This window comes from Lycorma delicatula, chromosome 9, assembly GCF_047948215.1.
Source record: "Lycorma delicatula isolate Av1 chromosome 9, ASM4794821v1, whole genome shotgun sequence".
Lineage (NCBI taxonomy): Eukaryota > Metazoa > Arthropoda > Insecta > Hemiptera > Fulgoridae > Lycorma > Lycorma delicatula.
In genome coordinates, this window is record NC_134463.1 from 23,204,552 (window position 1) to 23,230,966 (window position 26,415).

Genomic DNA, 26,415 nt, shown 5'->3' on the forward strand with positions numbered 1-26,415 from the left:
CAGAACACTTTTGTATTGACAGTACAGTAAAAAAAGGTTGCCTCCTCCCCCCCCCCCCCCAATCGATCATTATACGATTACCAGAGCAGCACACTGTACACTGATTTTCTCATCATGAAAACTCAAACATATGAGAATTTTCATTCACTACCCTAGATAAATGAAACCGTGCTTCATTTGACAAAAAATATAATATCGGATCTATCTGTTTTTGAGAACCTATCTTCATTAATTGAGATGTTTCAGTTTGTTCTCATAAGTTGTTACGTGGTACAATTAAAATCGTGAAGAATTTTAAAGAAATATGTGCATTTTACTCTGCTCATTGTGATAACTAATTTATAAATCTTTTGGACAGACAGAATTTCTTTGAATATCGGCTGTGACTTCTGGATTCTTAATGGAAGGTCATCTATTTCATTTCATAATTTGAAATCAACCCCCATTGTATGCCATTTTGTAACCAAATTGTATATGCTTCTCTTTGCTGGGATACTGGCATTCAGAAATTTTTCGGCAAATATTTTATGTATTCCTTGAAAGGATTCCAAAACACTGAATAGCTTCCACTATAGTTACCCGTTTCTTGATCCATCAATTTTTTTTTTTTTAAGAAAAACACAACTCCAGGAACAAGATTTATTGCACTGTTGCACAAGTAGTTCACAACTGACAACAGTAGATTAGAGTAGTTACATATATGATCAATAATGATGCTAATAGAAGCATTGTTAATGGTGACACTCAAATAACTGCTTTTTCAGTTTGGTTTTTAAGTAGTTCACCCTTTGTATGTGAATATATATACATTTTTATATATATATATATATATATAAAAATGAAAAAAAAATAAATATATATATATATATATTTACCAAAGACAAAAGTAAAACTTAGCTTTCCACCAACAGTACAGATCCTACAATATTTCTTATTTTCTCAGTGCTTCTCCAATTTTTACATTAATAGCCATTTCAAGGGTTTCTGTCATAATTGGTTAAACTTTTTTTAATTAGCCAATGATCAGTGAAACCCTCGAATGCACTGTTAATGAAAAAATTGGAGAAGCAATGATACAAGATAAAAAATGTTTTTGGATTCTGTACTGTTGGGGGATAGCTAAGACAAAAGTTAACTTTTGTCTTTGATATAATTAGTACTGAGGAAGATATGAACAAATATAATGAAAAAAGTAATTAATTTTACTAAATTAAATATATATTTACATATTAACGTTTTTGTGGTGCAAAAGGATTAATCAGATATATCAATTTTAATACATTAATTAAAAGGTACACACCATAAAAGTGCTAATTTGTAAGAATTTAAAAAAGTAAGCAGTAAGTGTAATTTTTATTTTATTTATTATTCTCTAATCCTAATCTTATATATTAATAGTATAGAATTATATTATTGTAATTATATATTGCAAATAAGTTTGATCATATATATATATATATATATATATATATATATACTGTAATCTACAGGGTGTCAGGACTAAAAATATCCAAAAGTACAGCTTATAAGAGAACCATTTAATAATTTTTTTTTTTTAATAAACACAGCAACTAATTTTAATGTAGGTTATTTTGCTTGGGGTTTTATTACAAGTTGTAACAAACAAAAGTTTGAGATTTGGATGATTTAAAACAAAAAATTGTCTTCAGCAGATGGCTAAACAATAATCTAGAGTTAGATTATTGTTTAGCCATCTGCCGAGCTATAAAAGGTGCATACATTGAAGTTGACTAACCTAACTTCAATGTGTGCACCTTTTATACCTCGGCAGATGTCTAGACGATAATCTAACTCTCCAGGTTAGATTATTGATACCTTCAACAATTTTTTGTTTTAAGTCATTCAGATCTCAAATTTTTGTTCATTATAACCTTTAATAAAACCCCAAGCAAAAAATTCCAAAGGGGTAAAAAAAAAATTCCATGTGACCTCATCCGATCCAATATCTGGGGAAGCATTGTTCAGCAACATGGTAACATCTCTGTAAAAGTGTGATGGAGCAGCATCGTGTTGGAAACTGATTCCTGCAGGGATCTGAGGAATAGCAACGTTCTCGAGCATGTCAAGGTACATGTCCCTGCAGCAGTGGGTTCGATGAAAAATCAGACCGATGATGCCATTTTTGTTCCATCATAATCAGACATTGACTTTTGATTTGTCCCTTTCATTTTCAATTGTAATTATTAGTTATTTTTAATTTTACAGGTTACTATCGATAAAGGAACCATCAAAGAAAGTACCAAGAATTGTATTACTTGTAAGAGACACGTAAATAATTCTATACGTGATGGAGTTATAAAAAAAAAATCCATTGAATGTAAGTATGCATATGATGATGTAACGACAGATGAAAGTTTAATTCAGAATAGAAGTAGTGAAAACAAGTTACCTATCCAGAAAGAAAAGAAGTTGGTTTGTGAATATTGCAATGAAAGATTCAGATGCAAATGTTACCTAAAGAGGGACATTAACTTTCAGGCTAAAGAGAAAAATAATAATAGTAATTTTTGTCAAAAGTCTTTTATTCATGATAATGATTTAAATACGCACCTTGTTATACATAATGAAGAGAAAAGTTATATTTGTAACTTTTGTCAGAAGTCTTTTAGCCATAGTTCTAATTTAAAATCACATTTAAAAATTCATACAAAAGAAAAGAGTTGTGTTTGTAACTTCTGCCAAAAGGTTTTGAATTCGTCCTTCTAGTTTAAAGAAACATCTTAATATTCATACAAAAGAGAAAATCTATGTTTGCAACTTTTGTCAAAAGTCATTTAATCGTAAAGAAAATTTAAAGACACACCTTAATATTCATACAAAAGAGAAAAATTATGTTTGTAACTTTTGTCAGAAGTCTTTTAATCAAAGTTCTACTTTAAAATTACATTTAAATATTCATACTAAGGAGAAAAATTATATTTGTAACTTTTGTCAAAAGTCATTTAATTTTGAAAAAAGTTTAAAGACACATCTTAATATTCATTCAAAAGAGAAAAATTATGTTTGTAATTTTTGTCAGAAGTCTTTTAATTCAAGCTTTACTTTAAAATTACATTTAAATATTCATACTAAGGAGAAAACTTATATTTGTACCTTTTGTCAGAAGTCTTTTAATCGAAGTTCTACTTTAAAATTGCATTTAAATATATACTAAGGAGAAAAATTATATTTGTAATTTTTGTCAAAAGTCATTTAATTGTAAAGACAGTTTAAAGGCACATCTTAATATTCATACAAAAGAGAAAAATTATATTTGTAACTTTTGTCAAAAGTCTTTTAGTCAAAGTTATAATTTAAAATCACATTTAAATATTCATACTAAAGAGAAAAGTTATGTTTGTAACTTCTGCCAAAAAGTTTTGAACTGTCCTTCTAGTCTAAAGAAACATCTTAATATTCATACAAAAGAGAAAAATTATGTTTGTAACTTTTGTCAGAAGTCTTTTAATCAAAATTCTACTTTAAAATTACATTTAAATATTCATACAAAAGAGAAAAGTTATGTTTGTAATTTCTGTCAAAAGGTTTTTAATCGTCTTTTTAATTTAAAGAAGCATATTAATTTACACACTAAAGAGAAAAACTGTTTGTAACGTTTGTCAAAAATCTTTTAACGAGAGTTATACTTTATAAAGACATTTTAATAATATACATATTAGAGTTTGACCTTTAAAAATTTTACATTAAGAAATTTGATTAACCTTTAAGAAGTATTCAATTTAAAAAAAAATTAGTAACACCATTCTGGAACATCCTACTTCAAAACAAACAAAATGAGGAAGACCATTCTGAAACGGCCTAAGTGAACCTTTATTGAAAAGGTATTATTTCAGATGGTACAGGGTACTTTTATTTGAAAGAAATAATGCATTGTTACTATAACCAATGATGAGATTGTTTAGATTTTGACTGCATTGTGCACAGTTGCAGAGGGTGGAGAGTAAATACAACGAGCCAGAGCGATTGAGACAGACTGCATGTGTCAGCTATCACTTGATTCTTGGCACCTGTCACATTTGCTGTTAACTCATATAGGCGCGAAATCTCCTGTTTGTTCATTCAGTCTGATTCAATACATATGTTTGCAACTGAGCTTTGTAATTCTTTCCATTCTATATAGTTCTTATTTTCTTCGTATTAAACTTGTAGTCAAGAAAAACCTAAAAAATGAACTCAGCTTTAACGATTACAGGGACTGCTTAGATGATGCCGACCATGAAGTATACAATACTCAGTTATGAAGTCAAAATGCAATTCTAAAATTCAGCTTCTGAAATATTCATATTTCATTGCTAGTTCAATTCTCACTTGCCTCAGCACTAGGGTGTTTATCTAGTTCTTATCTCACCCACCATAGCGGTAGGAAGCAAAGATGAAGGCATCCACTAAATATACATGTCATGCAATCAACGTACAGTATAAATACTAGAGCTTGACGTCCGATCATTTGATGTACAACCGACGAGTTATCATATACTACAACAATAACTAGAGTCTATTTCTGACGACGTAACAGATGATTAATTATGTCAGAAATATTATCAAATTTCACCGTTAATTAAAACAAGAAAATATTTATTCGATAAAGGAAGAAAATTTTATGTTTCACTTCTGCAGTTGGTATGATTCATTGTGAATTAAATCAGGCAATATTAAATTATGATGAATGGACTGTCAATATAATACTTATGAACTATAAAAAAAAACTATATTGTATGAAAGTTAGTAAATAAATGGTTGTAACTAAATAATATACATTCATTATCTTGTTTATTTAATCATACCTATCTCGAACTACTTACGAGTCTGTTAGTACTTACTAATGGTGTAATGGATGCCGTCATAATGTGCAGCCACACCTCATTTGAGTGCCTGCACATAAAGCTTTTGAACTGCTGACTCGTGGAACCAGTATGGAGGCTGTAACCATATCTGATACAGCTGTGGTTACAGCCAATACCATGGATGAAAGCGGAAACATTAAGGTATTCTTGGTCAACGTACCCTTTATACAACCTATACTGTGTAGACAGTTGTGGCTGGTGTCAGTGTGAAGGTACAATGACAACAGCTGTTGTGACGAGGCAGTCACAGCCGAAATGGATAGACATAAAACTGTTACGTATCCAGATGACAACAAGTCATTGTACAGGTACAGACCCAATCCATTGTTATGGCTGCATGGTGGCAGCAACTGCCGGACCTTCAGCCAAACCACATCATGCTGATAATCTCTGCAATAAACTCAGACCACTAAATCATCAAAACCTTGGCAAAAGGCATCTCTCAGCATTGTTCTTTCCTCAGTCAGGAGCCACCAATGCAAATGTCACATGTAATATTCCCATCGTTGTATTACAACTATTTAAAAACAAAACCAATAAGACCGTCCATGGTAATTTCTTGGTCAGCTCTTTCAATAATACGCCTGGTACCCTGTCTGGGTCTGGGCTCTTTTTTGGGTTGATGTGGGTGATCACCCATTGTTTACGCCAGTGCGTAAAGTTGTTTTATTCCAATAAATTCAAGGTTGTGGTTGAGTCTTGTAGTCATTACAGGCTTAAGCCACCAGGTTGGTCTAGTGGTGAACGTGTCTTCCCAAATCAGCTGATTTGGAAGTCGAGAGTTCCAGCGTTCAAGTCCTAGTAAAGCCAGCTATTTTTACACGGATTTGAATACTAGATCGTGGATACCGGTGTTCTTTGGTGGTTGGGTTTCAATTAACCACACATCTCGGGTATGGTCGAACTGAGAATGTACAAGACTACACTTCATTCATCCTCTGAAGTATTATCTAAACGGTAGTTACCGGAAGCTAAACAGGAAAAAGAAAGAAGTCATTACAGGCTTGGTAAATTTATTTTGTTTTTTGTAAGGCTTATCTTGTGTACTTTTAAAATAGGTTGTTGGTTTGCTGTTTTCGTTATCAATTTCTCTCGGGCTCCAGTTTGACTTACTGTTGCATCATTATATTGGTGTCAGCGTATTTCTATCACGCTTTATTTATTGCTGTTTAGTCTTAATATATTTTTTTTTTGTCTTCAGTCATTTGACTGGTTTGATGCAGCTCTCCAAGATTCCCTATCTAGTGCTAGTCGTTTCATTTCAGTATACCCTCTACATCCTACATCCCCAACAATTTGTTTTACATAATCCAAACGTGGCCTGCCTACACAATTTTTCCCTTCTACCTGTCCTTCCAATATTAAAGCGACTATTCCAGGATGCCTTAGTATGTGACCTATAAGTCTGTCACTTCTTTTAACTATATTTTTCCAAATGCTTCTTTCTTCATCTATTTGCCGCAATACCTCTTCATTTGTCACTTTATCCACCCATCTGATTTTTAACATTCTCCTATAGCACCACATTTCAAAAGCTTCTAATCTTTTCTTCTCAGATACTCCGATTGTCCAAGTTTCACTTCCATATAAAGCGACACTCCAAACATACACTTTCAAAAATCTTTTCCTGACATTTAAATTAATTTTTGATGTAAACAAATTATATTTCTTACTGAAGGCTCGTTTAGCTTGTGCTATTCGGCATTTTATATCGCTCCTGCTTCGTCCATCTTTAGTAATTTTACTTCCCAAATAACAAAATTCTTCTACCTCCATAATCTTTTCTCCTCCTATTTTCACATTCAGCGGTCCATCTTTGTTATTTCTACTACATTTCATTACTTTTGTTTTATTCTTGTTTATTTTCATGCGATAGTTCTTACGTAGGACTTCATCTATGCCGTTCATTGTTTCTTCTAAATCCTTTTTACTCTCGGCTAGAATTACTATATCATCAGCAAATCGTAGCATCTTTATCTTTTCACCTTGTATTGTTACTCCGAATCTAAATTGTTCTTTAACATCATTAACTGCTAGTTCCATGTAAAGATTAAAAAGTAACGGAGATAGGGAACATCCTTGTCGGACTCCCTTTCTTATTAGGGCTTCTTTCTTATGTTCCTCAATTGTTATTGTTGCTGTTTGGTTCCTGTACATGTTAGCAATTGTTCTTCTATCTCTGTATTTGAACCCTAATTTTTTTAAAATGCTGAACACTTTATTCCAGTCTACGTTATCGAAAGCCTTTTCTAGGTCTATAAACGCCAAGTATGTTGGTGTGTTTTTCTTTAATCTTCCTTCTACTATTAATCTGAGGCCTAAAATTGCTTCCCTTGTCCCTATACTTTTCCTGAAACCAAATTGGTCTTTCCCTAACACTTCTTCCACTCTCTTCTCAATTCTTCTGTATAAAATTCTAGTTAAGATTTTTGATGCATGACTAGTTAAACTAATTGTTCTATATTCTTCACATTTATCTGCCCCTGCTTTCTTTGGTATCATAACTATAACACTTTTTTTGAAGTCTGACGGAAATTCCCCTTTTTCATAAATATTACACACCAGTTTGTATAATCTATCAATCGCTTCCTCACCTGCACTGCGCAGTAATTCTACAGGTATTCCGTCTATTCCAGGTGCCTTTCTGCCATTTTATTCTTTTAATGCTCTCTTAAATTAAGATCTCAGTATTGTTTCTCCCATTTCATCCTCCTCAACTTCCTCTTCTTCCTCTATAACACCATTTTCTAATTCATTTCCTCCGTATAACTCTTCAATATATTCCACCCATCTATCGACTTTCCCTTTCGTATTATATATTGGTGTACCATCTTTGTTTAACACATTATTAGATTTTAATTTATGTACCCCAAAATTTTCCTTAACTTTCCTGTATGCTCCGTCTATTTTACCAATGTTCATTTCTCTTTCCACTTCTGAACACTTTTCTTTAATCCACTCTTCTTTCGCCAGTTTGCACTTCCTGTTTATAGCATTTCTTAATTGCCGATAGTTCCTTTTACTTTCTTCATCATTAGCATTCTTATATTTTCTACGTTCATCCATCAGCTGCAATATATCGTCTGAAACCCAAGGTTTTCTACCAGTTCTCTTTATTCCGCCTAAGTTTGCTTCTGCTGATTTAAGAATTTCTTTTTTAACATTCTCCCATTCTTCTTCTACATTTTCTACCTTATCTTTTTTACTCAGACCTCTTGCGATGTCCTCCTCAAAAATCTTCTTTACCTCCTCTTCCTCAAGCTTCACTAAATTCCACCGATTCATCTGACAACTTTTCTTCAGGCTTTTAAACTCCAATCTACATTTCATTATCACCAAATTATGGTCGCTATCAATGTCTGCTCCAGGGTAAGTTTTGCAGTCAACGAGTTGATTTCTAAATCTTTGCTTAACCATGATATAATCTATCTGATACCTTGCAGTATCGCCTGGCTTTTTCCAAGTGTATATTCTTCTATTGTGATTTTTAAATTGGGTGTTGGCAATTACTAAATTATACTTCGTGCAAAATTCTATAAGTCGGTCCCCTCTTTCATTCCTTTTGCCCAGCCCGTATTCACCCACTATATTTCCTTCCTTGCCTTTTCCAATGCTTGCATTCCAATCTCCAACTATTATTAAATTTTCATCTCCTTTTACGTGTTTAATTGCTTCATCAATCTCTTCGTATACACACTCTACCTCATCATCATCATGGGCGCTTGTAGGCATATAGACGTTAACAATCGTTGTCGGTTTAGGTTTTGATTTTATCCTTATTACAATGATTATATCGCTATGCGTTTTGAAGTACTCCACTCTCCTCCCTATCTTCTTGTTCATCACGAAACCTAATCCTGCCTGCCCATTATTTGACGCTGAGTTAATTACTCTAAAATCACCTGACCAAAAGTCGCCTTCCTCTTCCCACCGAACCTCACTAATTCCTACTATATCCACATTTGTCCTACCCATTTCCCGTTTTAAATTTTCTAGCCTACCAACCTTTTTCAAGCTTCTAACATTCCACGCTCCGACTCGTAGAATGTTATTTTTTAATTTTCTGGTGACCCCTTCCTTAGTAGTCCCCACCCGGAGATCCGAACGGGGGACTATTTTACCTCCGGAATATTTTACCAAGGAAGGCGCCTCCATTATTGCTATGTGAAAATGCAGAGAGCCACATTTTCTTGGAAAAAAAGCAGCTGTAGTTTTCCATTGCTTTCAGCTGCGCAGTACTCAGAGGACTGAGTGATGTTGATACGGCCGTTTAAGTCGTCCTGACTCACGCCCATAACAACTACTGAAAGAGCTGCTGCCCTCTTTCAGGAATCATTCCTTAGTCTGGCTCTTAACAGATACCTCTCCGATATGGTTGCACCTTCAGTCCAGCTACTCTGTATCCCTGAGCACTCAAGCCCCCTCACCAACGGCAAGGTCTCATGATTCATAGAGGAGGTTAATATATATATATATATATATATATATATATATATATATATATATTAGTCTTAAGTGTTTTTTATTCTCACCAATTTCAATGTTGTCATAGTTCCTAGAAGTCTAATTCTCTTTGTCTGCCCTGATGTCATTTCTTCAACTTGTGAGTATTCGGAAATTATTTTATCAGTCTTACATATTTCTTTAGTGGTCTGCTTGCTTGTAAATTATTTTTGTTTTGTCTTCGTTCCCGAATTCCACACGTTTTCTCTAATCATTCTTATACTAACACTTAGACACTACTCTTGTTGTCAACACACACACACACTCTTCTGTCCATTGCTTTGTTCGCTTCCCCTACTTCTCACCACGCCAGCTTTGTTCATTCTAGTTCAGATTTTCATGTTTGGATGCACGGGCTGGACCAGCTGGCGATTCTTTCTCTCTCGCTTAATGTGTTAATACTCTCGTCGTCTTCGTGCCTTCATAAACGTTGTGGTAATTCTCAGTCATCATATTCTCTTGTTGTTTCTACTCGTCAGTGTTTTGTGAATTTATAAATTTCCATGTTCGTTTTGCCTCGTTTCTTTGTGAAGTTAATTTTCAAATTCAGTAGATATCGTCTAGTATTGAAAGTGGTTCAGTTACTACAAACCTGAACAAACCTTCTGCATCTTATCGATGCAGAATCTCTCCGAACTCGTTACTACAAATCTGAGACGCTCCGTATTACTCAATTTCTAAACAAAGTTTTACCTCTGTATTTTTTGATGCGCCATTGCAGACTACGCCAAGGATAAACTGTATGTATTCATGTGTACTTTCATTCACGAGTTCATCTTTTACAAATTTGTGTGATTAAGGCAATTTAAAATTATTCATCATTCATTATGTTAAACAGTCATGTTGTTATTAGTGAAATACACAACTAATTGTACTTTATGAATTTGAAATTCAAGATTGGTTTATAAACCATTTTTTCACTCAAGTATAGTCATGCAAGTTGGCTTAGGTAAAGGTTATGTTATTATTTTTCATGTGTAGCATATTTTATGTGCTATTAATGCCAACTATTGTTATTATCAAATCTAATTGTAATTAAATACTACTTCAGAATTATAAAAAATATGTGTCACAAGCATTAATGAACATGAATGTGTTGGTTAATAACATTTTATGTACATTTCAGCGTCTTTCAAGAATGTTTTCTATTGTACTCCATTGACTCTTGTAACTGCACAACCTTTTGATTTCATTTGGAAAATAACAATTTTAATGAGTCAGTTATAGTCATTTGACAATAATTATTTATAATTTTGTTTCTTTGTTTATTTTAAGTACTAAAATTTGTTATTCAAACTTTTTATATTTCACATAATTTCTATGTTTTAGATTCTTGCTGTTGTTAATAATTTTAATCAATGTTAAATATTGTTTTGCTTAATCAAGTATATTATTTTTACAAATTAGAAAGAAGAAGTCATAATATGAGAATGGCTAAGAAACTCAAATATTTTTCAAGAAAGCTTGAAAATAAAGCTCTTTTTATATGATTACTTCACAATTTGATTATATTGTAATTAACTCCTTTTTATACTGGAATTATTGTAGTTTATTTTTCTAAGTTAATGACATTTGTTCATTGCTAATTTTCATTATTACAGAATATGTCAGTAATACAACAGTTTTCCAGTTACACTATGTGCATTGATGTTATGTTTATAAGAATATAATTGTAAAAAAAAGGTGTTTTAAGTTCTCTTGTTTTCAGACTTTGTTAAATTGTAGATTTTCAAAATGATTTATTTTGAAAAATGTATATTTATGTATTTCTCATTTAATATTATATTATAATTCATATGTTGATTCAGCTGATATTTCTTGTATAAGTTCTGTTTAGGATTAAGTTAAGTTTATTTTGTAATTTCATTTAATTTTTTTAATGTTATGATTTAAGAAAAAGTTTAGTTGTTTTTTTTTTCTAATTAAAGTACAATTTCTTTTGGCAAATACGAGCTATGTGTCATTTTATTTTTGTTAATTTTACCCAACACCCATTGCAATTCATCTATGGAAAATCTTCTCTTGTCAAAATCTATTTAACCACTCGTCGCTTTCTTCAGTAATAGGTTTGTAATCACTTGTGCGACTGATGACATCACTGCAGCAAGTGAATCAGTAGGTCACCTCTCACAAGCAGTACCGTACACCACTACTTATTCGGTAATGTTTTGATACGGTGTGACATGTTATTGTTTATGAACAGTTACTCATTACACCTGAACAATACGAACATTTTTCGTTTAACTTTATGTAAGGTGAATGAATGTATGGATGGTCTGATAGTGAACAATGGTCTAATAAAAATAAAAGTACATGTTTCACCCTCTGAATAAATGTCCCCTTGTTATACTCGATGAAATTCAGATTCTACAAAATACTTTGGAATTCATCTTGACAAGACGCTCACATTTGCAAAACAGTAACAACTTAGTACCAAATTTTGTCAATGGTACTGGATTCTTATTGAAACTGAAAATTATCTCTGAACAAGTTAATTATTTACAAAGTCATCCCTAATCTGATCTGGACTTATGGCAGCCAGTTAGTGGTAATGTTAACAAAAAACAGCATAATTATATTACATTTTCAATACAAAGTATTACACACCACTGAATTGTCTTTATACATTACAAATAACAATGTACATGACACAATAGACCAACAATCTTAAATCACCGAACGGCTCGTGTTCGTGTGGATGATTCGCTCTCAGATAGTGTCATCTTGGAGAATGGAGTGCCCCAAGGTAGTGTATTAAGTGCCACCTTATTTTCTGTAGCCATAAACGATATTACCAAATGTTTGCAGGCTCCTGTCTCATGTTCTCTATTTGCTGACGACTTTGCTATCTATATTGCAAGCCGTTCAACACCTACAGCACAGAGACTACTGCAGAACACTATATCTCACCTTGAAGCTTGGTCCAGGATTACTGGTTTCACATTTTCATCCGAAAAACAAAATGTGTAGTTTTTTCTCGATTACGAAACCCTTCTATTCCGCAAATTTTTCTGAACGGAGAGACTATTACTATCTCTACTTACGTCAAGTTTTTAGGTTTATTTTTTGATAGCCGTCTTACTTGGGTCAAACATTTAAAAGAATTGAAAACAAAATGTTCCAAACTTCTAGATATGATGCGAATCCTTACTAACACCAACTGGGGAGCCGATAGGTCATGTATGATACGTTTTTACTATTCCTTTGTTCGCTCCCGTTTAGATTATGGTTGTGTCGCCTACTCTTCAGCTTGTCAAACCGTGCTTAAAATGCTGGATAGTGTACATCATACTTTCCTTCGGCTTGCCACAGGCGCGTTTAGATCAAGTCCTGTCGCAAGCTTACTTGTAGACTGTGGTGAACCATCACTTTGGGATAGACGAGACCAGCTTTTATTATCTTATTTGCTCGTCTCAGAGGACAACCAAATCACCCGGCTCTTGACTCAGTCTTTAGAAATCCTAATCTAGGAAAGTATGAGGATCATCCACGTCGTACTGCACCTTTAGGTGTCCGTACCTGGCGTCTGCTGCAGCATATAAATGTTGACACACCGTCATTCTTTCCTATGTACCCTTGCTCATATCCTCAATGGAGAATAAACCTTATAAATTTTTATTTTGACCTTACGACATACAATAAACAATCAACACCATCTATTGTCTTTCAGCAAATGTTTCAGTGTGTTCTCTCCAAGATGAAACCAGACGCGGTTGTATACACTGATGGATTGAAACAAAACGATACAGTTGGGTGTGCATTTGTTGTCAATGAGAGAACTTATATGTTTGGTCTACCCGGTATTACGAGTGTGTTTACTGCTGAACTATACGCTATAAATAAGGCTCTAAACATCATTAACCCTAAATATAGAAAAATTCTTATTTGCAGTGACTCGTGTAGTGCTCTCCAAGCCTTAAAAAACTTTTATTCCAAACATCCTATCGTCATTGAAATTTACAACGCAATCGCTGAGTTGAATAATCGCAACACAGAATTAAGTTTTTGCTGGGTCCCTAGCCACGTAGGGATTCCAGGTAATGAACATGCAGATTCCGCTGCCAAAGAAGCATGTAACCTTTCACCACCCGAGTTGCTACTTCTGATTTCATTAACTACATAAAACAATTACTAAGAGCAAGGTGGCAAGGTGACTGGACGGCTACCGTTGATAATAAACTCCGTCAAATTAAAGATTCTGTGTTACCATGGGACTCCCCTCATACAGAAAACCCCGGCGTGAGGAAGTAGTTCTCTGTCGATTGCGGATAGGACACACGAGTACCTGTTTACAAGAGGACAAGCACCTCTATGCCCACGATGCAACTGTCGCGCGTGACTGTGCGCCACATACTCGTGGACTGCACATGTTATGCGGCATTGCGTTGTAAATTTAAACTACCCAGAAACATCCATGGTATCTTGAGTAATGATAAAGAGGTTTTAAACCGATTGTTTCTGTTTTTGCGTAGTATAGGGTTAATACAAAAAAATTAATATTGTTGCTTATATTTTTTAATGCTTTTAGTTTTTAAATAAGTTTTTTTTTCTCTGAGTTTTTGATTTTTTTTTATCCGATTAGGAGCCTTTTACACTCCTTATCGGAATTTGTTAAATTTTATAAGTTATTTTTTTTTATATTTTAAAGACTGACTGATATTATTTGTAAGATTTTAGTAATATTAGTTTTAAGTTTTATTTCAACATTTAAAGTTTTATTTTTAACCTAGTTTTAATTATATAATTTGTGTTAGTTCTAAGTTTTATTTAATTTTGTTATTTTAGTTTTAAGATTTATATTAGATCTTTTATGGTTTTTAGTTTTTTTTTAATCTTTTGTTATCCAAGAATGGGCTCTTTACACCCATCCTGGACTTTGTAAAATTCTATTTACTTTGATCTTATATTAGTTTTTACAGTTGATATTAGTTGTAAGTTTTAATCATCTTTCAGAATAATATTAAAATATTTATTTTTCTATATAAAAAAAGGATCCGGGCGATGATAACGCACAAGCGTTTTTCGCCCTCAAAAAAAAAAAAAAAAAAAAAAAAAAAAAATCCTCAGTTATGGAATAAATTAATAACACTAGAGTCACATTGTGATGCAAGAAAAAATACACCAAAACAAATTGCCGACAAAAAATCTGTTGCTGATTTTTACACAGGTTTTATAATCTTCAAGATGATTTTTCTACTGAAGAGATGTTAACAATTTGTGGAATTCTGGAGGTAGGTTTAAGTAATGTGTATATTTTATGAAACAAAATTAAAATACAATAAAATCAACTTTAAAAAATATAAAAAATTAGAATCGCTAAAATTATATTTCCCATTATTTTTAAATTTCAACTATCTGAAGTCACTGAAAATAAAACATTCAGAAGAAAACATATGGTCAAAAACGTTTCCGCTTCATAAAAGTAAAAAAAATCTGATGTGGACAGCATATGATTTACTTGTACGCCGATTAAATTACATATACACATTTTCTTTAAATGAAAAGTATATAAAATTTTATTTCATTAATAACTTCTGATATTTTTTTTTATTTTTATTGTTATTATTGAATTATTTATTATAAAATATGTTTTTTTACAATCAGAGATTAACAATTATTAATAAATCAATACATTTAAATTAAAAAAAAAAAGTTAAAAATAAGGAGATGAAGTTGATTTGAACCGATATGCCTTCCCCCCCCCCCTTGTAAGATTCAAATATTTCATTTATTAAAATTTTATTTGGCTATAATTCTGGAACCAATCAAAAATAAGTATCACTTATGATAATCGTTGAAAAGCTCTCATAGAGGACTACTGCAGTTAAGAAAAGTCCAAAATACAAATTTTTTGGATTTTGGGCTTTCTTGAACACTTTTGGTCCAGTCGATTGCAATCAAAAGGGGAAGTGCATAATTAGATGTTACAACAGTTCTTAATTTTCAATATCCAATTTTAACATCCTATGACTAATCATTTTTGAGTTATGCGAGATATATACACATGTATGTATGTACAGAGATCATGCTGAAACTAGTCAAAATGGATTCAGGGATGGTCAAAATGGATACTTCTGTTGAAACCTGAAAACCAATACTTTGTACAAGGAAATAAAAAGGAACAGTCTCCAATCTAGAGACTGTTACAAAGTGTGAGCTAAGTGAGATGACATTACGCTAAAGCAATGTAGTGCTAGTAGGTGTCTGAGGTGTTTTAGTGAAATATACTAATTCATTAAGTTTCATTCATACATAAGACACAATGCAGACACAATTTGAGATATTAGCTGAAATAACAATAGATATAAATTGGAATAATGGGCTTTTGCATCAGTTTTGTATTAAATTCATTATTAGCAATTTAAATAGATAATTAGGGATATGAATGAGAGACCTGGCTAAACCTGTCACAAGTAAGTTTTTTCCAGCCCTGGATAATTTCACAGGAAAATGTGTCGATACCTACTAAAGCCCAGTAAAGAACTTCCCTGCCAGTTGCCAGAAGATGCTAGCACTATGTCAGAAATGGAACCGGGTTGACTGAGCCAACTACCAACTCCCATGGCGCTTGTCCTAGGAATAGGAAAGGGTTCACTAAGAAGGATAAGATAACGAGAAGGAAGAAAACAGGGATGAAAACCCACAGAGGGACTATTTCTGATTGGATTAACCGATATAATTCACTGACTTACCCAAATTAATTCTTAGCAATATACAGACAAACTTTACTCCAATATGGAGGCAGCAGTGACTACAGAAATTATTTCACTTGTCTATCTATAAGAAGTTGAAACAATGAAAAACAAGAAGGAAATTCACAATTATATGAGACATGTTTTTAAAGTAAGTACCGTTTTGAATATTCATGATGAGGAACAGAATGGATGACCTGTCATTACTGAAGATTTGGTGCAAAAAGTTGACGAAAAAGTGAGAGAGAACAGACACTTTACGATTTCTTCGCTATTTGAAGAGTTTCCTCAAGTTTCAAGAAGTGTTGTTGTCTATGAAATTGTGACAGAATGCTTAAATTATCGATGATGATGGTGTCAAAGCGACGTGTTGTAGTGGTTATTAAGTCAGGCGGCAGACTTCTACAATGACGGTGTTCAAAAGCTGGTTGCACGATATGACAAGTGCCTTAATATTGGTGGCAATTATGTAGAAAAACAGATTAAAGTACATGCTTCATGTAAAAATTGTTAAGAATAGTGTACTTGTTTTTTTTTTTAATTTCAAAACAGTACTTAGTTTAAAAACATGTCTTGTATATTCCTTCTGCATTTACCACACAGCTATCTCTTACAGAACATGACTCGATAAGAAATTCAAAACATTATTGCATGAAAAATTACACGCTATCAATTAAGTCTTATTACTCACCTGCTAATGGAGTTACTGTTAATTTACACCTAAAACATTTCTCAAAGTTCACTCAACAGTGACAAAGAAATCATTTAGAGTGACTCGGAATTTCTTGAGTTTTAAAAAATTATCATTACAAACAAACATAGTAATTAATTATATTAAGTATAACAATTATTAGTACGGTACTAGTTTGTAAATTTCTGAGTAATATGTAGTAAGTAAAAATCCATAATTTATTATTCAAAATAAATGTTAATAAACTATGGTTCATCCAAATGTTTCTTACACACATCACAGAAAACATCTCTACCTGTTCTCAACCGACTGAATTCTGGGATTAATCTAACCACTCACCAGTAAACAGTCTTTTTAGATGCCATTTAAAAGCAATTAATTACCTAAAATTAAACCAAAAAAAAAAAGTTGTGGTGGTTTGAAATAAATTCCAATAACAGTTAACCTTTAAATTTTTCAATGGAAACTTTTTGTTAAAATTTCTCCAGTGGAAAAATTAACTCCAATTTGGAATATTCCTCCTTTAATACAAAAAAATAATTGGGAAACATAAATAAGAAAAGGACATGTTAAAGGCTGCTTAAAGCACATGTAGTTGCAATGCGGTGAGCAATGGGTCACCACTACTTAAAAAATACTAACATCTTTATTTGGTAACAAAAATGCAAGTCTTTGAAGTTTTTTGCAAGTCTTCCTGATTTTTTCTAAAAATGCTTGACTTTTCCGTAGGAAAAGATTCCTTGACGTCATGTTGTATTTAGAAAATTAATTTTCAATTATGACTTGAGGGAAATAGAAAAAAAAAGATGGTTGTGGAAATAAACGGACTGAAGAAAAGACAAAGAAAATTAGTCAAAGCATAAAAAAAATGCTGCAACAAATTATATTTAACATTGTCCATAAACAAAAAAATAAAGTAAGATTACAATAATGACATAAAAGAATAAGTAGTATAGGCAGTGTATAAACACACACAGTAATAACTATTTGACCATTAAACATAGAAATACGACTTTTTTTTATATGAGGCCACCACACTCAAACCCCCATTGGTTGGGACACTAAAAATGTTAAACTGAAAGGGGTAAGATTACACATCATTTAAGATTACACATCAATACAACAGATAAATCACATTTTATCTTTTATTTATGTTACGCGTTAAAAGATTCAAACCTAAAAACTGAATGTACACATCTACCACTCGTCACAATGTATGTTACTTGCATCTGATCGCATTAGTTTTTACACAAAAGAATAGTGTATGTTTTAAATAAAAATCAACCTGTTTTCCGTGGAACATTGTTTATTAGATTACAAAATAAATAATCAATGTATAACTGAAAATTAATTGACAATATTAATATTTATGTGGATATTAAAGTTTTGACTTCACAGACACCGTACAACTCCAGCCTCTGTGTAATACCTTGGTTATGTAACTGTATACATTAAGTAATTGCCAATACACAAATATTTATTGAACACTTCTTTTATTCATCTTTAATTTATAATAATTTAATCGCTACACTGAATTATAATACGTTAAATTATAAAGTCTAACAATATTTAATATCAGCTGGTTCAGTATATAATAAGAACATAACAGTAGTTTGCTTACATTAAGTAAGAGGATAAAGAAAATAAATGAATTTTAACAAACACATTATAAAATTAAACTACATCATTCTGAAATATTATAAACACAATTTATATTATAAACATATTTCTAAAACTGAATCGATTGCACTTTTTATTATTACAATAACATATTCTATTTCACAAAGAAAATTATTTTCTAAAAAATTAAGAAAAAATATTTTTAAATATAACAATTATATAAACTTGCGATAGTAAAGTTTTAGCAAATTATTTTTTGAGAACTATTAAAATTGCAAACACCCAAAGAAAAGCTATACTGTTAGAATCTTTTTCGTTTGTTCTTTTCAAAAGAATCCCACAGAAATGGCAGTCTACTTGCCATTCCTGTGGCTATTCATACTTTACATAAAAACGAAGACAAAATAGAAGTTAATAATCGCAGAGGAAGTTCTCTGCTTTCAGTAACCTTTTAAATCTTATAAAAGCGGTAGAAAATAGAATAGAAGAGAAGACATCAATAAACAATTTGGAGAATTGTTTATTTGTAGCTTGTGTAAAATTAGTAATCTTAGTTAGAATGATGGTGTATAATAATTATACAATTACATTTTTACATTTTAAAAAGCTATATTATTCTGCTGGGAAAAATAAACAATTTCCAATGCCTTTTCTAAAGTTAAATTTATTCGGAATTGTCGGAACAATTAAAATCAAAAAGGGGGTAGCAAGATAACAAGACTGTTGGACTGTTGACTCTGATCGCTTTTAATTGTGTTCAAGGTAGTCGTAAAAGAATGGAGGAAAACATTGAAACTTAATGCAGTAGAAACAAAAAGTTTACGTTACAAAGAGGGCAATCTAGGAATAGATTGTATTGTTTTTATGGAAAATCAGGCGGTAATTGAAAACAATTTTGAAGTAGCAAAAATTCAAATAGAAATGTTAAAACTTATCGCAGAAAAAACAGGATTGTGTATTTCCTATGAAAAACGAATGTTTCACAAGTATTAAAAATAAACCAAAATCTCTAAAAACTATCATAATAGAATTAAATGAATTAATTCATCAGTCAAAAAAAAGAAAATTCTGAAATATAAATCTCATAAATATACAATAAAAAATTTCTTAAAGAAATGTAACAAAGGATTTTTTTTTAAATTTTAATTTTTTTAGGGAGGTTTTTACCTTGTCGAGTACAAAAAAAAAAAAAAAATTTTTTTTACATTTTCTGACAGTATATACTTTCAAAAATATATCTATTTTCAAGCATCAATTCTATTTGCAAAGTTATAACTTAAAGTAGTAGAAATGCAGATAGAATTTCAGAGCACAGCAAGTGACCTGACATCAAATCTCTACCCTCTATTGTTTAGGTTTGCAGTTCTTATCCGTTCTCATTTTTTATACTGTGAACAGAATATATTTGAGAATGTAATACGACTATCATGATTTGATTTGGGACATATATTTGAAAATGTTTATTTTTTTTATTTTCAAGATTATCAAACATTTTTAATCATAATTAATAATTAAAGAACCCTCTTATCAACAATTCTTTTACATACATGTTCAAGCACATTCAGAATAAAATTCCATCATCAGAAACTTAAAAATTTAAGTTATAATCTTAATAAAATGAAAACTTCTTCTTTATGTAAATTTGTTTATGTAACGTTACCTGTCATTAATATACTATAATACATAACGATGGAGATATTCATAATGACAGGATATGAAGTAATTGTTGGTAAGCGGGTTCTTTAATTATTAATTATTTACACCAATGTGCCATGTCTGATAAAATTTATTTTTAATCACGTTTGTTAGTGCGAAAGAAAAAAGGAAAATAATTCATAAACTGGAGATAACAATAAAAGAAGACGCTTTTAAAGAAGGTGATATATGTGAAAGAAGCAATCATTTAAAGATTTTGAGGTCAATATTGATATGCTTCTTGTTTGGTTTTAATATCTGAAAACAATACTAAAATCTAAGATAAGTGATGTGAAGTAAACTTTAATAAAAATCAGAGCAAAGCTTTAGATTCATTCAAGATCAGTGTTTTGTGAAAAAGCATTTAAGAAAAACAACTCTCATTTGTGAACTTTAGATATCTACACTGGTTTTGCTGAATCGGTGGAATTCCTAAGCATCTACCAAAATATCTGATCGGCATGGTTCTGGGCTTAAGATGTTCATAAATGTTATCCACATATTATAAACCACAGTAATATTATAAACCAGAGGCTGGCCTCTGTGGTGAGAGCGAGTGTCTCGCTCTTTAATCCCGATGTCTTGGGTTCAAATTCAGGTGAGGTATGGTATTTTTCACAGTGTAAAAATTGCTATTTCATCTCAACCTCTGATGCAGTATCTAATGGTGTATTACATCAATGAGAATGGTGGTACAAAAATTAGAAAAATGTAATTTTAAATTATAAAAATTTTGTTTTCTCTTTAATCAAATTTCTTTTAAAGTGTAACTCTCATTAAAAATTTTTGACAAATGTTATTTCTCTTGGTGTGTAAATTAATATGCCTCTTTAAATTACCAAGATATTCATCTTGGTAATTTAAAGAGGCAAAAGAAACCCTTTTGGCAGAAGTTACAAACATAATTTTTCTCTTTATGAATATTTAAATGCGATTTTAAAGCAGAACTTCGATTATAAAAGACTTCTGACAAAAGTTACAAACATAATTTTTCTCTTTTGTATGAATGTTAAGGTGTATCTTTAAATAAGAAGGTTGATAAAAAACCTTTTGACAGAAGTTGCAGACATAATTTTTCTTTTTCGTATGAATATTAGTATGTCTCTTTAAATTGTTTTTACGATTAAATTACTTTTCACAAAAGTTAAACATAATTTTTCTTTTTTTGTATGAGTATTAAGAATTGAATTGAATTTAAGAATATTGAATTCTTAAGTATTAAGAAATTGAATTCTAATCTTATAACTCTTAAAATTCTTACTCTCTAGATACAAAAATATTAATTTTGTAACATTCAGCATTTACTGAATGAGAGTTTGATTGTAAATAGTATTTATTTATTTTTTGTACTGCCACGTATATATCAAAGAAATTTAAAGAATATACATTTCATGAAATTTCATAACATTTCCTTGTTATTTTATTACTAAGATATATAAAATATTCGGATGAAAAATCAATTTACCTAATAAGTATATTTTAAAAAATGTATATTATACAAATTAAATAGTTTTAATAGTAAATGAAAGTACAAGACATAACTAACATGTACCCTAGTATCCGTATAGATCAAACTATATGTATAATAAGAAATATACTGAAAATTAATAAAGACCCTGAAATTTATAGATAATATTATAAACATCATTAGAAATATATGTAAACAAAATTATTTTGGGTTTAACAACAAATTTTTACATACACGATAATACTTTACCCATGGGATTTCCATCGTTGGCCGTTATGGCCAAAATTTATTTACAGAATTTGAGAGTAGAATAGTATATGGTATTACCCACATTTATAAAATTTGATCACGGGTTTGATATGTGGATGGTATTTATATTTTGGTACTCTATGAACCTATTATAAATAATGAACAATTAATAATTTTAAAAAACTTTATTCTTATCATAACAATTTAAAATTTACATTCGAAACTGACAAATACAGAGAAATATTTTTTTGTAGATGTTGACATAGAAATTAGTAAAAGTAATAAAATTATAACATGTATATAGGAAACCAACAACTAATAAAATAACTATTAACACAAATTGAAATCATCCTTGGGCACACAAAATTAATAATAAATTTACAAACATGATAAATAGAGCAATACATTACACACATAATAATAAAAAAAAAAAATAGATTAAAGTTATTACAATAAAAAATGGATATAACATGTCATTAATTGATAATAGTTATAAAAAGCAAAATTTAAAATCTAATAATAAAACAATGTTGATACCTATAAATAATAAAAGTGTTGATGAAAATATTTGTGTAATTTTCAGTCATATATTTCCAACTGTTTGTATCTGTGGATGTGAATGTACGTAAATAACAGAGTTGTTTACTATAACCTAACTTTAGTAATTTTTTACGCGAGTAAATGATATTCATGTTATTATTTTTATTATTTACTAGCGTTTTAAAATATTACTGATATAAAAATTAGACATTGTAAATGATAATTATTAGTTCCACAACCTGTTCATTACGTGTAAATGACAGAGATATAATTGAACTTTTAAATGATTTAGCTGATAGCAATTCAGACAGTGACTCTCATCATTTTCTTGGGGATATTACTGACAATGAGCACGATGAGGAACAGGATTTACAGCCTTCCTGTTCAGCTAGGTAAATGACCTCGAATATCTGTTGCTAAAAAAAAAGACAAAACATTGGGCTTAGAACAGCTGATGTATGATGTTACCATAAAGCTTTGCAATGCTCAAATATTTATTGATACTACAGGAATAAACTTCCCAATTGATGACCTTAACAATGTATATTCATTATTCAAGTTATTTTTTCCTAATAAATTAATTGATATTCTAGTGAAGCAGACTATTTGTCAAAAATGTCTTTAAAAAAAAAAAGAAAAGATTCTAAGCCAGTTTTTGAGGTTTCCAAATAATGTGGTCAAAATAATAAGGTTTTTGTTTGTGGAAACACACTGATAACTAAGAAATGCTTTTGTTTGCAGCTGTATATATGCTATCAGAAATTACTTGGTAACCGTAAATTGAAAGTTATAAAACAAACAAGCCGCTTTTTACAACTCTTGGATTTGGAAAAATGTTATCCCATAAGAGTCAAACTTATGTCGGGTTCCTCCATTTTACCGATGATAATAACGCTAATCCTCCAAAAAATAAAAACGATTTTTGAGTATCGTGTTAACAATTTCAGTGAAGTATACATACCAGAAAAAATTGAGTGATTGATGAAAGTTTACTGGAAAGGTAGGCTAATCTTCATTCTGTTTTAAAATAAAAAGGGCACACTTTAGCATTAAGAAATATGTTCTTTCAGAATAAGAAACTTGTAATATATATATATATATATAACTTGATAGTTTATGTCGGTGCAGACACAGTAATTGTAAAAACCCTTATCATGGCTATACCACTAATATTGTCGTGACTCTTTTAGAAACTAGTAAACTTGTTAGAGAAAGGTTACTGTTATTTACACTGGCAACAGTTCCAAACACTGTCAATGATTATATTTTTATGGATGGAATTGAAGGCGTGGATATCAAATGCTGAGCGCATACCCACTCGAAAGAAAATGACAAAAAATGATATAAAAGCAGTTTCGTCAACTTTTAAATATCATTATATTTAATGCTCGTGTTTTACATAAGAAAAGTGGTGGCTGGTACAATCTCCTTCAAATCAGAGAGCAAATTATTGAAATTCATAATAAAGTCATCATTCCCAAACAAGGTACAAGCCCTCTGTAGAAGATGGTCCTTTCATTCTCTGTGTAATGACATTTCCAGTCATATTCCAGATACAGAAAAAACAAATACATAACAAGAAGATGTTTGTATTACAAATGCGTACAAAAGGAATTGCAATATTCCTTAAAAATTAAAACTTAAAAATTCATTTAAAAAAAATAATTATTTATAAATAGTTTTAAATTGAAATGTAGTAACAGCTCTGTGAACTGGCAAATGTGAATGTATGTTGTGTGATTGTGATCCAATTGCCTAAATTTATAAATATACATAAAATATTTTCATAAAAAATTATTTATTAGTAGTTTTTAGGGTAAGTGTAAGTAAGTAAGTTTAAGTAAGTTAAGTTAAGTAAGTAAGTAAGTGTAAGTAAGTTTTTTACCGTATAAGAATGAATGAAGTAACATTATTTCCCTTGTACAAAATATAAAATAAAAAAGAAGTATTACAATATATAATTAGTAAACATAATACCTGCAAAGGATAACCTGTGCGCATGCATGTGACAATTTATATAATATTTCTAAAAATGGAATATAAATATTAAAACTATTTTTAAATAAACAGTAGTAACTAAAGGTTTCTACAAAATAAGTGAAAGTTCTTATAAACAAAAAAATGAATCGTTAAAGACCGACATCAATTAAAATTTAAACTTACTATCTTAGAAAATGACAAAACAATAAAAGTAATTGAACATAATACTACAACAAATGAACATTCGTTACTAGTGTACTCAAATTCAATATTCTAGATTTAGTAATATCAAAAAGATACAAGAATATGAAGATTATGTAAATAATGTTTATATTGTACACTATTATGCTTTGTATATTGTATGAATTGGAGTTAAATGAATATTGTTATATCTGTTATGTCATTTTGTAACAAATAATACATAAAAATGCTAAATAATCTTAGTATTAATATTATGACTATAATTGTAATTATAGATTTACCCTTAATATGTTTGCCTTCCTTAGTTTTGATTAGATCTGTTACAAGATTTTATTCAAAAAACCAAAATATTATTAAGATTGGATTAAAAAATTAACTAATTATGTATAATTTACACAGGATGACAACACGTTTAAAATAGTAATTCATATACACTATTTGTCATTATCCACTCATCTATTTCATTAACAAGTTTTTTGTTCACTCTGCTATACATCAATTTATCAGGAATAAGATTCATTAGTTTAGAAGAAATGTATATGAAATGTCTTCTGAAGACATTTTTTTTTTATGGTGAGAAAAATATACATAGGAGATGCATATTTACATCCTTCAATCATCATCATCATGTCAACTTAGTTCACCATTGCCCAATTAGATGATTATGATGATGTGTGTGACATGCAAACAAAAGGTACTATTGTACAGACTCAGACCAACCATTCCTGAAATGTGTAGTTGGGGTTCACTCAAAGTACACCAATATCCACACTTTAGTTTTTAAATTCATATAAAAGGAAGTAACTTTTATTTTACTAGGATTTGAACCTGAGAACCTTCAACTTCAAAAATAACTGTTAAACAACTGATTTGCAACAAATTAACCACTAGACCAGCCTGGTGAGCTATATATATAACAAAAAAAATAATAACCACAAACACAGCAACAGAAACCTAAAAAACTTATTCTAAAATTCAATTCGACTTTGAACAGATCCTGCATCATTAGTCAGAGCAAAATTCCAAAATTACATCAAACAAAAAAAAAATTGAGAAAATATAAGCCCTAATAATGGCAAAACTTGAACAACAACTGGAATGATTATCATTCCAGTTGGCCTCAAGTTATGTTGTTCAAGTTTTGTCGTTATTAGGGTTTATGTTTTCTAAATTATAGTTTTTATTTATTTATTTTTTGTTTTTGTTTGATGTATTTTTGGAATTTTGTACAGACTGATAATGCAGGAAGCTACTAAAGTCAACTTTTGGCGTTAGTTTTTAGGTTTCTGTTATTGTGTTTGGTGATTTTTGTTTTTATTATTTGAGGTAATTTGACACAGTGGTCACCATGCTGATGATTAATTAAAATAATAGTAATAATGATGATGAAAACAATAACAATAATGGTAATAATAATGAAAATTTAGGGCTAATATGACCATTGCAGTCTATGACTAAAAGATATAAGTGGGGCAGCAATTTTCCAGATGTCCAACTAACAGCACTGCTTAAATCCACCACACAACTTAAAAAAACTAATGCATTATTTGAAAAATTTAAACACTATTCAAATAGATCTTCGCTTCAATAGGAATTGTTTTTATAGATCATAATTTTACCGGATTTTTTAATTTATTTTCTTTCAATTCATTTAGCAAAAACATATATGTATTTTAGTCTTTATAAAACTAATTATAAAATCAAATATCTACAGTGTATTTTTTTAACCGTATTACTGAACCTCTTTTTTCTTACATAGTACATATGTTCCGAATTTCTTTTTAATTTTATTAAAATACAGTTAAAATTAATATTGTTAAATAAGTTTGTTTACTTATTTCTTACGGTGCAATTAGGCAAATCTGTCAAATAGATAACCATTATTGGTTTTCACTTGCCGCTCTGCCTGAA

The 26,415-nt window shown here is 30.5% G+C and overlaps 1 protein-coding gene and 1 pseudogene across 1 annotated transcript in view; one reads left to right on the forward strand and one right to left on the reverse strand.

Annotated features, from left to right (window-relative positions):
• LOC142330424 (putative polypeptide N-acetylgalactosaminyltransferase 9) overlaps positions 1-22,719 on the forward strand; it is a 74,558-nt pseudogene extending 51,839 nt beyond the window's left edge.
• A 1,075-nt stretch (positions 22,720-23,794) lies between these two features.
• Positions 23,795-26,415, reverse strand: part of LOC142330425 (uncharacterized) — a 30,397-nt gene continuing 27,776 nt past the window's right edge. The window contains exon 5 of the mRNA XM_075375662.1: positions 23,795-23,948. Coding sequence (XP_075231777.1) covers positions 23,795-23,948 — 154 coding nt within the window. The remainder of the gene's footprint in view (positions 23,949-26,415) is intronic.